We start from the raw sequence: 17056 nt of genomic DNA on the forward strand, positions 1-17056 counted from the left end.
TTATATCGATATCGAGATTCAAAAAATAATGTGAAAATCTCGAATGAAAATTTATAAAAACAAAATTAAATATAAACTATTTGTTAGTACCGAGTAATATCAAAATCACAATTGTAGACTTAAAACGAGGGGTTCCTTATTTGAGATCGTTTTACCTCTTAACAACAAACAACTGATAAGCCCTGCTTTCTATGATTGATTAATAATAAAACTATTCTTCATGATTGAAACAAAACGCAAAACACCAGTGTAGTGATATCATACCTGTAGCATGTGAACTGATGCATTTACCACTAGAGATCTGTAACCACTGATTCACATTAGACCATGTAATTCCGATTCAAGGGTTTTCAATGCTGTGTGTGGCATGTAGAAGACCATCATTACTCCACACTTGGTTTTCTGGGTAGGCAGACATGAAATTGGGCAAAACAAAATTTTGAGCCAATTACCTAGGCAAGCAACGAGGGGCTCGCCCCATCCAAAGTCCACTTGGTTAAATCCCAGCCACCTCCAGTCAGTGAGAAATGTATCGTCAACACACGGAGGTGCTAAAGTGATCTCTTGGCTTAAGCGTTTCATTTCAAGGAACGCGATGCCTGATCTCATGTACTCCTCATTTACAACTAACTTTGCCTTCTTTATCAACTTTAAAACATGTGAAAGGGATCCATTGACAACCTCTTCTACTGTAATGCTACGTGTACATGCCACGTACTGACCATTGCCATAGTATCCCTCTGCAAGAGGGGGATCGAACGACCTCCTCACGTCGACTAGGAAGATAAACCTAACAACGTGATGAAAAGGAATTCCAAGAACCCTTGTTCATGCTCGCCACACGAACACTGCCAAAACATCAAACGTTGTACAGTGCTCCTTCAGCTCCTCGACGATGGGCCATTTTATCCTTTCCAAAGCATCCGAGGTGAGATAAAATGAGGCGAAGACCAGGTCCTCGGATTTCACAGTGGACATCGGAGTGTTAGGGTTAACAAAGTATCCACTTTCACAGAGCTTGTGATGCTGAAAATGGACTAGATAGGGTTGCTGCGGTTTGAGATCTTCTCACTGCCACACTACTTCTATTGAAAGCTTCGTCTCTCCTCTAGCAATATCTGCAAGTCCCATGAGAAACTGGACTACCCCTCATCCATCACACAGACTATGGTTGATACTCACACCCACCACAAAGCCCCCGCAATTTAAGTGCGTGACCTTTTTTTCAAGATAAAAGTACCTGTTGTGATTAGTCATTTCATTGAGATATTTCTAGCAATTGGAAAGGGAAATCCAAGAGTACATGAAAAGGAATTTACCTAAAAAATGAAAAGGAATTTACCTAAAAAATGAGAGGGGGAACTTCCTCGACTTCTACGGTGAGTGGAAATTGAAAGAGTAGTTACCCGAATGACGATTTCAGCTCCTCGAATTCTCCTAGGATTGGAAGTGTGCTCTCCGTGTTCGCTTCAACGAAGAGAGCACCCTCTCTCATGCAGTCTACCTAAAGTTTACGACTGTCTTGTGTTCTCCTTACTCGGCCTGTGAGTGGGTAATAGTAAGACAAAAGTTGTGACATTGCATCCTGAATAACCCTAGCTGGATTTGTGGTGGGGTAAATATTCTTGGAGCCATTACTATATACAAGAAATACATCAAATCTCCTCCTTAAAAGGAAATGGTCGTTCAGATTAGAAAGATAGAGGACGGTATTGGGAGAATGTCAGGAAGGTGGTACCAGGACAAACTTATTACCTTTACAGGCAGGTGAACTTGGGAGAAATAAATATCACGATTCTCCATTAATATATCCAGCTGCCACTTCAGCTTAACTTACTTCCCTTCTCAAAAGGCCCTCATCCAGTTAAATATATGGAGATGACAAGTTTGTCATTGGTAGCAGACAGGTTGTGCCGGGTGGGAAGATTCGGTAGTAGAGTGCATGATGATGCTCTCAAACAAAATTCCAAATTGTTGGAATCTTTGAATTGCGTATCACATGCCTGCCTGAAAATACATTAAAGTGCATTGTCGATTATACCTAAAATATACATTCGAATTGTGTATCACATGCCCAAAAATACATTAAATTGCGTCGTTGATTATAACTAAAATATATCTTCAAATTGCGTGTCACATGCCTGAAAATACATTCAAGTGCATCGTCAATTATGCCTAAAATATATTTGGTTAGGTAAGATATGAGTTCCCATTTGTCTAACGATGTACATTCCTTGACAATATCTTCAGATATGAGCTCTCATTTTTCTAACGCTATTGATGCTGCATGAAAACAAGGTTATGTCTTTAGATAGAATATGGGTTACCTTAGAACCAATCTGGTACTCTGAGCAGATTTTATTCGTGGCTAGCTTTACACAGGGGGTCCCCACTTTTTATTTAACACTTTGGTCCCACGTTGACTTTTGCTTTTTAAACAACGCTTCAATCCACACCGTAGATCTCTTCACTATCAGATCCAACGGTCAACACTCAACCCGATCAACAAAATAATTCATTGATCCTCCATTGTCGATCAACCGTGCACTAGATCCAACGGTTCACAAGGATATTAGGTGAACCACTTGCATGGAGAATACCCGCCCGATAAGGCAATTTTCTCTCTCCACCGAGTGCTACGTGTCACTTGGTTAGTGGAATCGGGTGACTCCCCTGAAATACCACTTACAGCTCTTTGTCCACCCGATAACCACCTTTACTGTTTAAAACCCGCCTTTCGGATATAACCATGTGCATTAACTCAATTCTTAACAAAGCGCTTAATCAAGGGTTTTAGTGTTTAATCACAAAATTAACCCTTAAGACAAAATAACCACAATTTATGAGAAAATACATTAAACACTGAGATTTTTGTTTAAGGCATGAAAATAAAGGAAATACCCAGTTAACTGTTTGAACGTGAATACACAGAGTAAACGAGAGTCCACACCAGGAATACTACAAATACACGCTGAATCGATTTCATTAATATAATATCTGTTACAGAGTCTTCCCCTCTTGGCTCAATTACAACAATATATTGATCTCTGTCTCTGTCTCAATCTCAAACCCTCTCTAACACTCAAACTCTTGCCTTGCACTCAAAACTCTATCATTTTAGCTCGGCTAATCTTTTTCCATTACATTTTCTTTCTTTTATGGGTCATACTCTATTCTAACTACACTAACAACTCGATCTCTATTTTGATCAATCTAACAATCAAATCTCTATCTTTAAGCTCTATTACACACCTATGCTAACAACTTAGCCTTAGTCTAAAATAAGGTAATTTCCTAACTATTACAATAATGAAGTAAAACTCATCTTCGAGAGGTCCAACCCTCTCTACTAAAACTGACTTTTTGACCACTCAGGTCATGAAATTCAACTCTTTTAACCACAACATGTGAACAAACAATCACATTGCTGGCTAAGTCCAGATGCTTCTGCATCAGACTCCCGAGGAAGAAAAGAATTGTCCCTCAGACTTTCAGGGTTTACTCCATACTTCGACAACTCTGCTATTGTCAACCAACTAGCATCCTCCACTAGCTGTCTCTTCCATTGATTAGATATTGAAAATAAACCTGTCCTTTGGTTCTTTTGGTTACTATTTTTTCCAAAATAACTTCCACCTCTTTCTTAACTGTCTTTGGCATTTGTTCTTCCCAATTCAAAGTTTGAACTTCATCTTCTGTAGTCTCCTCCTATAGCTCTGTCTCTGTCTCTTTGTATGGATACAAATCTGCAACATTGAAGATAGGTGATATCCCAATCCCTTCTGGCAATTCAATTTCATAAGCATTACTTGAAAACTTTCTTATAATTCTACATGGTCCTATCTTTTTCATTTTCAGTTTATTGTAAGTCTTAGCAGGAAATATTTCTTTTCTCAAATACACCATCACTAAATCTCCCACTTGGAATTCCTTCTCTCTTCTTTTCATATCTGTTCTCTGTTTGTATTTTCCACTGCTTTCTTGCAATCTGCCTTTGACATCTTCTTGTAGTCTCTGCATTTTCTCTGCAAACTCTTTAGCTTTTGCACTTCTAATCTCCTGTTTACCCAAATCTCTGAGCTCATACACACCTCTTGGATTCATCCCAAAAACAATCTGAAATGGACTCATTCTAGTACTTCGGTTTGGAGTGTCATTATAAGCAAACTTAGCCTGAGCTAGTGCTAAATCCCATTGTTTAGGACTTTGATACACTAAACTTCTCAATATGTTCCCCAAGCTTCTTTTTACTACCTCAGTTTGTCCATCTATTTGAGGATAGTATGCTGAAACGAAAGTAACATTAGCTCTCAATTTCTTCCAAAGATTTCTCCAAAAATGCCCTACAAACTTTGTATCTCTATCAAACACAATACTTACAGGAAATCCATGTAATCTTACAATTTCTGAAAAAAATAGATTAGCAATATGTGTTGCATCACTAGTTTTCTTACGTGCAATGAAATGTGACATATTACAAAATCTATCTACCACAACATAAATAGAATCATTCCCCCTTTGAGTTTTAGGTAAGCCCAAAACAAAATCCATGCTAACTGCATCCCATGGTCGGTTTGGTATTGGCAATGGCTAGTACAATCCTATATTCTGGCTTCTCCCTTTAGCATGCTAACATATCCTGCACTTCTCAACAAATATCTTAACATCAATTTGCATCTTTGGCCAATAGTAAAAAGCATTTACCTGTGCAAAGGTTTTGTCTTTTCCAAAGTGACCAGATAATCCTCCACCATGTTTCTCCTTTATTATGTTTTCCCTCATAGAACATTTGGGAATGCACAACTTGTTACCTTTAAACAATAAACCTCCTTGGATAAGATAATCTAACCATTGAATTCTATTATGAACTATTGGATTTTTAACTACTATATAGATATCTTTGAAATCTACATCATCTTTATACATTTCAACCATTTCTTCAAATCCTACAACACCAACTTTGAATTCTTGCACAATAAAACTTACCTTGCTTAAAGCATCAACAACTTTGTTCAACTTACCACTTGTGTGCTTTATCACAAAAGTAAAGCTCTGCAAAAACTCTACCCACTTGGCATGTTTTTGGTTCAATTTTGGCTGGTTATTTATGAACTGCAATGCATGATTTTCAGAATACAATATAAACTCCTTTGCTAGCAAATAATGTCTCCATTTCTTTAAGGCTTGTACAATAGCATAAAATTATTTATCATAAGAAGAATACTTCTTCTTAACTTCATTTAGTTTCTCACTAAAGTATGCTATTGGTCTCTGTTCCTGACTCAAAACTGCTCCAATTGCAACTCCACTAGCATCTGTTTCAACTTGAAATACCTTTTCAAAATCAGGTAAAGCCAAAACTAGTTTCTCTGTGATTTTCTCCTTTAGAAACTTAAAATTCTTGTCTGCTGCTTCTGTCCACTTGAATGGTTGATTAGTCTCCTTGATTGTTTCAAGAATTGGTGCACAAATTTGACTAAAACCTCTGATAAATTTCCCATAAAAACTTGCAAGACCATGAAAGCTTCTTAACTCAAATATATTCCTTGGAATAGGCCAGTTCCAAATTGCTTGGAATTTCTCTAGATCCATTTTCAATCCTTCTTTAGAAACTACATATCTCAAGTAAATTAATTCTTCCTTCATGAAACTACATTTCTTCAGATTTATCAGTAGTTTCTCTTTCTGTAGAGTTCTTAGAACCAACAAAAGATGCTGTAGATGTTCTTCTTTACTTCTACTAAAGACTAGAATATCATCAAGATAAACAATAACAAATTTTCCTGCATATTCCTTCAAAACTTCATTCATTAATCTCATGAATGTGCTAGGTGCATTAGTGAGTCCAAAAGGAATCACTAACCACTCATACAACCCACTATTTGTTTTAAATGCAATCTTCCATTCATCTCCTTCTCTAATTCTTATTTGATGATATCCACTCTTCAAATCTATTTTAGTAAAATACTTTGATCCACTCAAACAATCCATCAAATCATCCATGTGTGGTAAATGAAATCTATACCTAATAGTGATCTTGTTTATGGCTCTGGAATCTGTACACATTCTCCATTCACCTCCTTTCTTTGGATTGAGTACTGTTGGTACAGCACATGGACTAAGACTCTTTCTGATTAGTCCCTTATCCATCAATTCCTGCACTTGTCTTCCAACTTCTGCATTCCCTTGAGGAGTTAGTCTGTATGCTACTTTGTTTGGAAAAATTGCTTCTGGTATTAGATCAATATGATGACTAATACTCCTGATTGGTGTCTATGCATTTGGCAACTCATCCATAGTAATATCAACAAGATCATTCAACAAAGTTTTGATTTCTTCAGGTAAATCATCTAAGTTTGTGGAAGTCAAAATTACCTTAGGTCTCCCTATGACAGCAAAATACATTTCTTCACCTTTTTCAACCTCTTGCAACAACACCTTTCCACTCATCAGGATAACACTATTTCCAGGTGCTTCCTTGTCAACTTCATCCTTCAATGGCAGCAATGTATGTTTATTTCCATCCTTCTCTAGAGTATAAGTATTCCTCCTCCCATAATGAATAGCTCTCCGATCAAACTGCCAAGGTCTTCCCAACAATACATGGCATACATCCATTGGCATTACATCACACAATATCACATCTTTATAAGTACCAATCTATATCTCTACCTTGCATTGTTCTGTCACAATGATCTGATGTCCTTTTTGCAACCATGACACTTTGCAAGGAGCAGAGTGTAATGTCTTTACCAATCTAGCTTGTCCACCATCTCTGTAGAAACAAGGTTATCAGTGCTTCCACTGTCAATTATTACTTTACAACATTTACCTTTAGATTTGCATGTAGTTCTGAATAAACTCTTCCTCTAAGCTGGTTCTCCAATAATTTTCTCAGCTTTAAGCAATGCCCTTTTCAACAATAGGGATTCTCCTACTTCAGGTGATTCTTCCTTGTCTGCAACTTTAGGTTTTTCTTCCTTTGCCTCAACCACATTCACATTCCTCTGACTTGTTGTTTTGTTATGAGGACATTCACATGATCCATGTCCCCATTCTCCACATATGTAACACCGAATGTCTCTTCCTTGGCCTCTTCCTCTAGGTGAAAATATTCCTCTACTAAAATATCCCCTCTGTGGTGGTCTACTACTTGAACTTCCTACTTCATGCTGATGTTGCTAACCCCTTGGTCTGGTAGTTCCTCTACCTCGTACTGAACTTCTTCCTCTATTCCTCTGAATCTTTTTTCTCAACATCTTCTCTTCTGCCTTCAAACCTGCTTGATAGGCATCTTCAATAGTCTTCAAACTCAACAAGCTGATCTCACCCTGGATGTCATACCTTAAGCCATTGATATATTTGGCTACCTTCTCCATGTCATCCTATGCATGTCCTGCTCTAATACTCAATCTATAAAAATATTCTATATATTATTTAACAGACATTCCTTTTTGCATTAAATTATGCATTGTTTGAAAAGATTTAACTGATAATCTTTAGGCATAAATTTAGCTTTCATTTTACTCACCATTTTATCCCATTGCTTGATCTTGGACTTTCCTTTTCTCATTCTGGATGTTTGTAATTAATCCCACCAATAGCTGCATGACCCTTCAATCTGATAACTACAAATTTCACCTTCTTTTTGTTGTCATCTTCCTCTTCATAGTCAAAATATTTGTCCAATGAACTGATCCAATCCATTAGCTCTTCTGCATTGAGACTCCCTTCATATGTAGGAATTTTCACCTTTGGTTTTCCTCCTACTTTCGCCAACATCTTGATAACTCTAGTAGTTTCATTTTCCTCCTCTTCTTCTTCCTTAGAAGATTCTTCTTTAGCACTGTCAGCTCCTTCATCAGGTGTTCTTCTCTGAGAAGTCTCAATTGTTTCCATTCTCGTACACAGAATCCAGATCTCTTCCAGCAGAACTGCATTTTCTTTAGGTCTTCCTCGACCAATGCCAACTCCTCTCCTTGGTGGCATGTTTACTGCAATAAATCTTAATCTCTGTGCTCTGATACCAAAAATGACGCAGCAAGTTGGTGAAAACAAGGTTATGTCTTTAGATAGAATATTGGTTACCTTAGAACCAATCTGGTGCTCTTAGCAAATTCTATTCGTGGCTTTCTTTACACGGAGGGTCCCCACTTTTTATTTAAAACTTCGGTCCCACATTGACTTTCGCTTTATAAACAATGCTTCAATCCACACCATAGATCTCTTCACTATCAGATCTGATGGTCAACACTCAACCCGATCAACAAAACAGTCCGTTGATCCTCCATCGTCGATCAACTGCACACTAGATCCAACGGTTCACAAGGATATCGGGTGAACCACTTGCACAGAGAATACTCGCCCGATAAGGCGATTTTCTCTCTCCACCGAGTGCTATGTGTCACTTGGTTAGTGGAATCGGGTGACTCCCCCGAAATACCACTTACAACTCTTTGTCCACCCGATAACCACCTTTACTGTTTAAAACCTGCCTTTCAGATATAACCACATGCATTAACTCAATACTTAACAAAGTTCTTAATCAAGGGTTTTAGCGTTTAATCACAAAATTAACCCTTAACACAAAATAAGCATGATTTATGAGAAAATACGTTAAGCACTGAGATTTTCGTTTAAGGCTTGAAAATAAAGGAAATACCCAATTAACTATCTGAACATGAATACACAGAGTAAATGAGAGTCCACACCAGGAATACTACAAATAAAAGCTGAATCGATTTAATTAATATAATATCTGTTACAGAGTCTTGCCCTCTTGGCTCAATTACAACAATATATTGACCTCTGTCTCAATCTCAAACCCTTTCTAACACTCAAACTCTCGCCTCTCACTCAAACCTCTATCATCTCAGCTTAGCTAATCTTTTTCTATTACATTTTCTTCCTTTTATGAGTCATACTCTATTCTAACTGCACTAACAACTCGATCTATATTTTGATCGATCTAACAATCAAATCTCTATCTTTAAGCTCTATTAGACACCTATGCTAACAACTTAGCCTTAGTCTAAAATAAGGTAATTTCCTAACTATTACAATAATGAAGTAAAACTCATCTTCGAGAGGTCCAACCCTCTCTACTAAAACTAACTTTTTGACCACTCAGGTCATCAAATTCAACTCTTTGAACCACAACATGTGAACAAACTATCACATTGCTGGCTAAGTCCAGATGCTCCTGCATCAGCTATACACATTTATTTCTTAAATAAAGGTAGGTAAGACATGTCTGTTAACTTGTCAATATTGAAAGTTAGTTTTTCGTGTATTTCTTTATTTATTAATGTTTTGGGTATTCTTAGATAATTTTCATGAAACTGCATTTTTACTTCTTAAATAAAGGTAGGTTAGACATGTCTGTTAATTTGTCTAGATTGAAAGTTAGTATTTCATGTATTTTATTATTTATTAATGTGTTGAGTATTTTTAGATAATTTTTATGAAATTGTTTTTAATCAATTGTTTAGCTTTATTTTTATTTTATTTTTTAATGAAGGGTTACATTTATCAAGATGAGCATAATTAAAGTATTTTATATTAATATTTTAAATTTTTTTTAATGAAACTTATTTAAAATTTTGTAATAAATTGTTGAAAATATAAGTTCTAGTAATACATACAATTTTAATATTTTATGGGTTTTCATGGTGTTAATTTTATTTAGGCTTTAAAAAATGTAACTTAAATAGTTAAAAAATTACTTTAAATAATAAAAAAATTACTTAATAATTTCTAAAAGAAAAACAAAGATATAGAACAATTAAACTATATAAAAGTTAAATTTTCTCTTAAAATTTAATTTAATTTTAAAAATTGTTTTTAAAAAACATATATAGGAAATGATATTAATTTTCATTTACATAATTTTGATTATTGTCTTTCTAAGGTTTGGCCTAAACATGAATTTATAGTATTTTTCATTTATATACTTATTTCTTCTCCCTTAGGGTGTTATTGATATGTAAATTTGATTAGGTGGTGGTATGGTACATTGGGGGTTGGGGCCTAGTAAATTAGGGAGAGGTTGATTTGATTTGATGATTGGTGGGTGGTGTATTAGTTAGAGGAACACAAGTCATTACTACATTTAGGGTGAGTTTAATTAAGAGTGTTATTGTTCACCACCTTTGTCATTTCATTTTCCATTTTTGTTTGCATACATAGAAATTTATCTATCTAGTTCATGATATTTTTTTCATGTACCATCTTTGTAGTAGTGATTTGGGGGTGGTGGTGCAATTATTAATGCAGGTGACTTTATTGGATTGATTTTTTGTTGGGAATTCCTCTTACACATGGCTTCTTTGGAGTGATGGTGTAGGTGAGGTTTCACAAACTCTGTTGTTATTTGCATGCATGATGGTTTCTTTTTGCTCAATGTCTTTAACAATTGACTCTTTTCATTGGTCTACTCCATAGTTTGGTTTTCTTGTTTATATATTTTTCCTCCCATGCATTATTTGAAGTGGTAGTTTGAGGGAAAGGGTGTGGTTACTTCTAGAGATGGCTTTATTCGTATACACATTCATGTTAGAAAATCCTATGACTCTTGGTTTCTTCAAAATAGTTATTTGAGAATGTTTTTTGTTTGCGCAAAGTTTTTAGTGTATAATGTGTCAAGAGGTGTTCTCTTTAGGTTTATGATTCTTATGCCTAGTAATTTTTTCATTATGGATCATCCCTTAAAAACATGGTTTCACCATACAAACATAATTTCAATTAGAAAAATTGGCACATGGAGATTTGAACATGGGGTTGTTGGAACTTTACAAAATTCTATCATCCTCATAGTCGCTCTATCGAGGTCTCTACAAAACCTTTGATGAAAAATGTTTCTATAATGCAACATAAGTGTAAATATACACTCCTTGAAGTGTTTATCTATTGCAAATGGTGATTATTTAGCTTCTTAATTTGATTTTCATAAGGATTGTAGTTTGCTACTAACTATTTTGGAATATTTTCTTATAGCTCTTCTTTCATTTGACAACATTTTTTTTCCTTGATGAAGTTATGTGCCCCATAGTGTAGTGTCCTTGCACTCAATCATATATGTCTGTTTTTAAGTCCCAAATATGATAACACTAATGTGAATGTATTTGTGAATGTTGTCTAGCTATTACTTGTGACGTTTCACTATTATATTTTTCAGTTATGAAGTTATGTGCCCCATAGTGTAGTGTCCTTGCACTCAATCATATATGTCTTTTTTTTAGTCCCAAATATGATAACACTAATGTGAATGTATTTGTGCATGTTGTCTGCCTATTACTTCCGATGTTTCACTATTATCTTATGCATGTGTGGCTTAACTTTAGTATTTAATCAAAGAGCTTCCAAGTTGTTCCATTTGGTGGTACTTCACCTCTATGTATAGAAAAAATGTAATCTATAAGCTCTATTAGATTTTAGGTTACAAAGGTGTATGTAGTTACATCATTATCTACTTAAAACTTATATGGACTTGTATTTTTCTTTTGCAGCTAGTATTCCTCCAAACATCGTCATAATTTGTAGTGGTAGTTAGATCTTGGCTAGAATAACAACTTGTTCTAAGTCTCTTAGTTTCTCTACAAAAATATCTATAAAATCATTATAAGCAAATATTTTAAATTGCAAGGTATGAAAAATGCCTCAATCAAAACTCATATGTGAAAGTTATGCCCCCGATAAGTCTACCTACGTTATTGAACACCATGGTATGAGTGGCTGTCACATTATCCCACATTACTCACAAATGTGGGTTTAGCAACATCTGGAATATCAAGAATATTCTAAAAGATCTAAAACCTTTTCACAATTAAGGGTTGAAGAAGTTAAATTCATAACCCTAGATGACTATTGGGTTATGTTAAATACCAAGTTATTATGAGGAAAATAGGTTCCATTCTTTCTCATTATACCCATTTCATAGTTGAGAAAAATATTTGAATGTGGTATTTTAAAAGCACAGTACGGCAGGAGTAGTATCTTGTAGTAGTCATTTATGCCATAATGTCAAAAGGTAATTAAATAAGAGTTCCCATTCCTCTATATGTGCATTTTGATAGTTGAAGCATACAAAGAAGAGGGTAGGCTTCCCCTTGTCATTGGTTTTGTATGATGAATCTGGTGCTCAATTGTGTGGATGGTGTTTTCATGTCATATTCTTTCCATATCTTATTTCAATTATATCATAAATTTGAATAAAGTTAGTAATTAATTAATCTTGAACCTAAGGAAAATTGATCCAGATAATCTATGATCTTATAATATTACAAGATTCATTGTGATGAACTATTCTAGCTGAAAATCCATGATAGTTTAAAGGTTAGGATAAAAATATGGACTTTTATTTATTTATTTATTGGCTAATATTCCTTTGAATGTAGGTAATATTTATAACTTATTTCAATAGTTATGTTTTATACTTATTTATGGGATTAAGAGATAATTAAATAAAACATAATGATTACTAGCCCTTCATTCATTCATCTTTTTTTTCTCCTTAGGTATTTGATATGGTGACATTGTTGTAAAAATATCCATGGATACTGTACAATGAATAATTTTAAGGCCGCACTCTTAATTTTCTACATGCATGATTGTCAATTTTTGAGAATAAAAGAGCTACAAGTTTGTTTTTCTTAGTGGCATTTCAAATTTGGTTTTGAAACATAAAGAGGGCCTTAAAGATATACTAGAAATCTAGTTACAAAATTGTTTGTGGTTGCATCATTTTCTTGTTAAAATATGAAATTTTCCTTTATCTTTTGGGTGGATAGTTTTCATGTAGAAATAAATAGTCATGCTAACTTATAGTGGTATTTATACCTCCATAATAGTAATAGTTTTGTCGAAAATAACTGGGGTTTTGAAGAATCATGTTTTCAAGTAGTGTTCCTTTGATTCCTTGAAGAGTATAACATTCATCATAAAACTTGTGTTGGAAACTCTACAATGTGATAGTCAATGTTAAGGAATATTAGTACAATATAGAGAAAAAATCTCAATTTCATGCCTCAATAGAATATAAATGTTCAAAAACTATGTTTGGATTTCGAAATTCTTTAAGACATGCGATACTACCAAAAGGACAATAATTTGTACTACAAATGTGAATAAGATTTTGATATGTTAATGTCTTAATCATTTTGTCGAGGCATATCCATTAGCTTAGTGATGCTATCATTATCTATAGATCAATGTAGCAAGTTAATATAAATGAACACCTTATGACAATATTCCTTGGTCTCTTTTAGAAATGTTTATCAAAGTTATAGAAAAAGTTGAATATTTTTCAATAACTTGGCTTTCATAGTTTATTTTTTTTATTTTATTAATAAATTCCTTGAATTAACAGTTAAGTCAATTTTATACATGTTAAATTAAGGTTTTATTTAAAAATGTGAATTTATCTTTTTATTATTTGGTAGAAGTAACATCTCCTGGTAAACCTCCCATGAAAACACATAATATTAGATTTTGTTCGCAGAATTTACCAGTATGTAACTTTCCAAATTACTTATCCCATATTCCTTCACTAGCATTAGGTTAAACCCTCATCATTTCATAAAGTAAACTTTAGGAATCGAATAGAAAGTCACATAACATAACAACCATATTGCTGCAATGTCATATCGTAAGCTTCCTAATCCAACCGTGCATCTTTTCATGGTTAGTTAATCACATACTTGATAATGTAAATTCCACGTCATGCAAGGAATAAACATCATTATAATGGAACATTAGGAAAACACATCATTGAACACCGATATACCACATAAAACCCACAGGGTGAATAACAGCATATACTTTATTTATATTATTTACACTTGTGAGGGTGTTCAGCCATCACTTGATGGTTGTAATGGAGTTCATCCCTTGATCGTTTTCATAAAATATTACAAAGAAATATCATTTAAATACACCATAACTAGCTAGAAGCTATTACATTAACCATGATATAATTTAGACACAAATCCTAGAAAATTATGTATTTGTGGCTTGGTTCTTCCTTGTAGTTGACATTCTTTCAATCTCCAAGGAGCATTAATTCATTGTCTGCCATAATTTTAAACATAATTTATCCTTTGCATAAGTCATAATCCTTCCCTACCATTTCTACCATAAGCAAACTTTGATACCATGATTAGATAAATCATTAACCAATAATTAATCTTTACTAGTGATGTTTGAAACATCTTTTCATGTGCGTGAATAAACTGCAACAAACTATTGGGACATGCCTTCCTCTTTTAAAAACACCACACATGTGCTAATTAAAGATACATAACTACTAAAACCTATTTATTTATTTTGACATATGTCTGGCTATGACACATGTCTATCAATCCATAACTCACATGTGTAAGGTAAACTACAGAACGATAATCAAGTCATGCCAACTTTTTCTTATTTCACGTGTATCAAAAGAAGGGAAATAGCTAAAATCTAATTCTACCGACAAAACACAATTACAGAACCTCCATGTTTATTATCCTCATTTCACATAAGAAGAGGGGAAATATTTCCAAGATAAATATCACACTAACTATTTTCCCCTCGCATAGGCACACATTCATTTCCCAAAGGAAAACCACTACATTTGTCCATATTCTTTTAAAGGAAACAAAAAAATTATTTAAGGTCTTCATGCATGGAATTACTTAAACTTTATCAAAAGAAACATGCTTATCAGTGATTACTTTGTATATGCAATTCTATATCCTTTTCCAAAAGAACTAATACACTATATATTATTTTTATGCATGTGAATGCATGTTCTTTTCCAAAAGAATACTAATCTAATAAATACTATTCTTGTGCATGCAATTGTATGTTATTTCAAACAACATTTTTTCCAAATGAAATCCATTCACAATAGCCATTGTACATGAACAATACATGCTCTATTCCAAAATAAAGCTAGCATAACAGTTATTTTTCTTGCATGCAACTACTTGTTCTTTCCAAACGAAAATAATGTGCTAACTATTCTTCTTGCATGAAAAACACATGTTTCTTTCTAAGAAATTAGAAAAATAACTATTATTTATGTGCATATAAGCACATATTCCTCTTTTCATCAAACTAGTAAAAATAACCATATATCGTTTTAAAGAAATCTAGCTCAATAGTTGTTGTTTCATTGCATGCGAAACTTATTTCATTTCAAGAAAAATTCACAATAAACTCTTATGTTTTTGCATTCAAAACATATTTCCTTCTCTGGAATTCTACCACTATTAGCTATTCCTTTATGCATATGTAAATATATATTGTTTCCAAGAATTAAAGCACAATAGTCATTCTTTTTGTGCATTTAAGTGCATATTCTTTTCAAAAGAGTCTATAACTATGAGCTACTCTTTGTGCATGCATACATGTATTCCTTTTGCAAAAAATATATCATTAATAATTATTTCCTTTCACCACAACTAAACACCACACAACGTGTTATTTTTCCAATAATACCACAAGAATTACCTATTCTTTTAACTAGCAAGACATAGCTACTTATCTCTTGGTGTAGTATGAAGTCTCTTTGCATGGCGTGGAGTATGTGGCTATCGTTAATATTTGGTTTTTATTTGACATTAGTTTCTTTATTTTCCTTCTCCCTCAACTCTCCTTCAGGGCATCTACACATTCCTTATTTTCCCTGCATGTGACGCACAATTTCGGTGGCTCACACATTTTACTATTGGATTAGGTATGAACTCCAAAAGAGAGCACTTTAGAGCTCCATTTTTTTATTTCTCAATCGGTTCCCATGAAGTTTGACTGTAGATATTGAGAGAGTTGAGCCTTCTTATGGAACATAGGAAGAAAGGGGAAAAAGAAGCTATGGCAACCTCAAAAAACAATGACAAACAAATTCATAATATTTTCATTCTTTCATATTCTACTCTAGAATCTTCGAAGATGTGTAAAGCATCTACTATGAATGTATTCTGATAGAGGGCTTCAAGTTTATAAAGACTACGAATTTATTGATCATTGTTTATACCATCAAGAATATGATGGTGATGTCTCACAAAAGAAATTCATATTACTTGATCATAAAAATAGCTTTAGCATCATTTGTACCCTACGAACTACGAATATCCACTCCGAAATAAACAATGAAAGGGTGGTTATGAAGAACCAAACCCTAACTTAATCTCAGATAACCACTTGAATAAAATTGTCATATTAATCAATTACGTGTCATTAAATCCATGATAGCTAATGTGTATTAAATTAATAATTTTTTACTCATGTAACTATTTGAGTTTTGTACAGAAGTTTTATGGGATTTACGATAGGGATCTTACATACTCCCCCCCTTATAGAGAACATTGTCCTCAGTGTTCATCTCCCACAAAAGCTTTAACTTTTACTCACGATATAACAATCTAAACAACCTAAAAGGGGATTCTTCTTCTTCTTCAAAATGAAGGATTTCATTTTCAAGAAATACCAATAAGAAAAATCAATTACGTTCTATCAATAATTATAAGAAAGAATATGCAATTTATTCTTTCAATCACTTATCTGTTATTCAATTTAATAGAAACAAAAATAAAATATATATATCAACTTATTGTTAGTTACCAATTAATCTTGGAAATGATGGTCACTTTATGAAAAAGATTAAATATAGGTGGTTTATTAGCTATGACGAGCACTTTAAGAGTGGTTTGACAACCCAACAACAATCACGCAGGATGGTTTCATAGCCCCCATGGCAAGCACCCTGTAATGTATGATAAAAAAATTCAATATAATCATCAAGTTCATAGTGTTTTAGTCCCTGATAAATACATTCATAAGATTGATAATATAATAAGGGAACTTACATTTCTAGTAATTCCTCTCTGAGCACTAGGCTCCTTTCCTATCAAGATGTATATAAAATTCTTATGCAATCATATATAAAATTTATTTTTTAACACAAAAAATAACTAATTAGGTAATTTGTTTTGATATGAGAACCATAGTGGCAAAAGAATGCTCCTCTCAACCAATGGGAATTGGTTTCCACAACTAGATTCATCCATTTTCACTT

The 17056-nt window shown here is 33.7% G+C and overlaps 1 protein-coding gene across 1 annotated transcript; it reads right to left on the reverse strand.

The window, feature by feature from the left end:
• Positions 1–315: 315 nt before the first annotated feature.
• LOC149253846 (3'-N-debenzoyl-2'-deoxytaxol N-benzoyltransferase-like) lies at positions 316–978 on the reverse strand. Its single transcript, XM_089454603.1, has 2 exons — positions 848–978; positions 316–790 (listed from the first exon to the last, which is right to left on the reverse strand). Exons 1-2 carry the CDS (start codon positions 976–978, stop codon positions 316–318), a joined length of 606 nt encoding a protein of 201 aa, XP_089310729.1.
• Between the last annotated feature and the right edge of the window lie 16078 nt (positions 979–17056).

This window comes from Pinus tabuliformis, chromosome 7, assembly GCF_031772625.1.
Source record: "Pinus tabuliformis cultivar Carrire ecotype Pingquan chromosome 7, CPIR1, whole genome shotgun sequence".
Classification (NCBI taxonomy): domain Eukaryota; kingdom Viridiplantae; phylum Streptophyta; class Pinopsida; order Pinales; family Pinaceae; genus Pinus; species Pinus tabuliformis.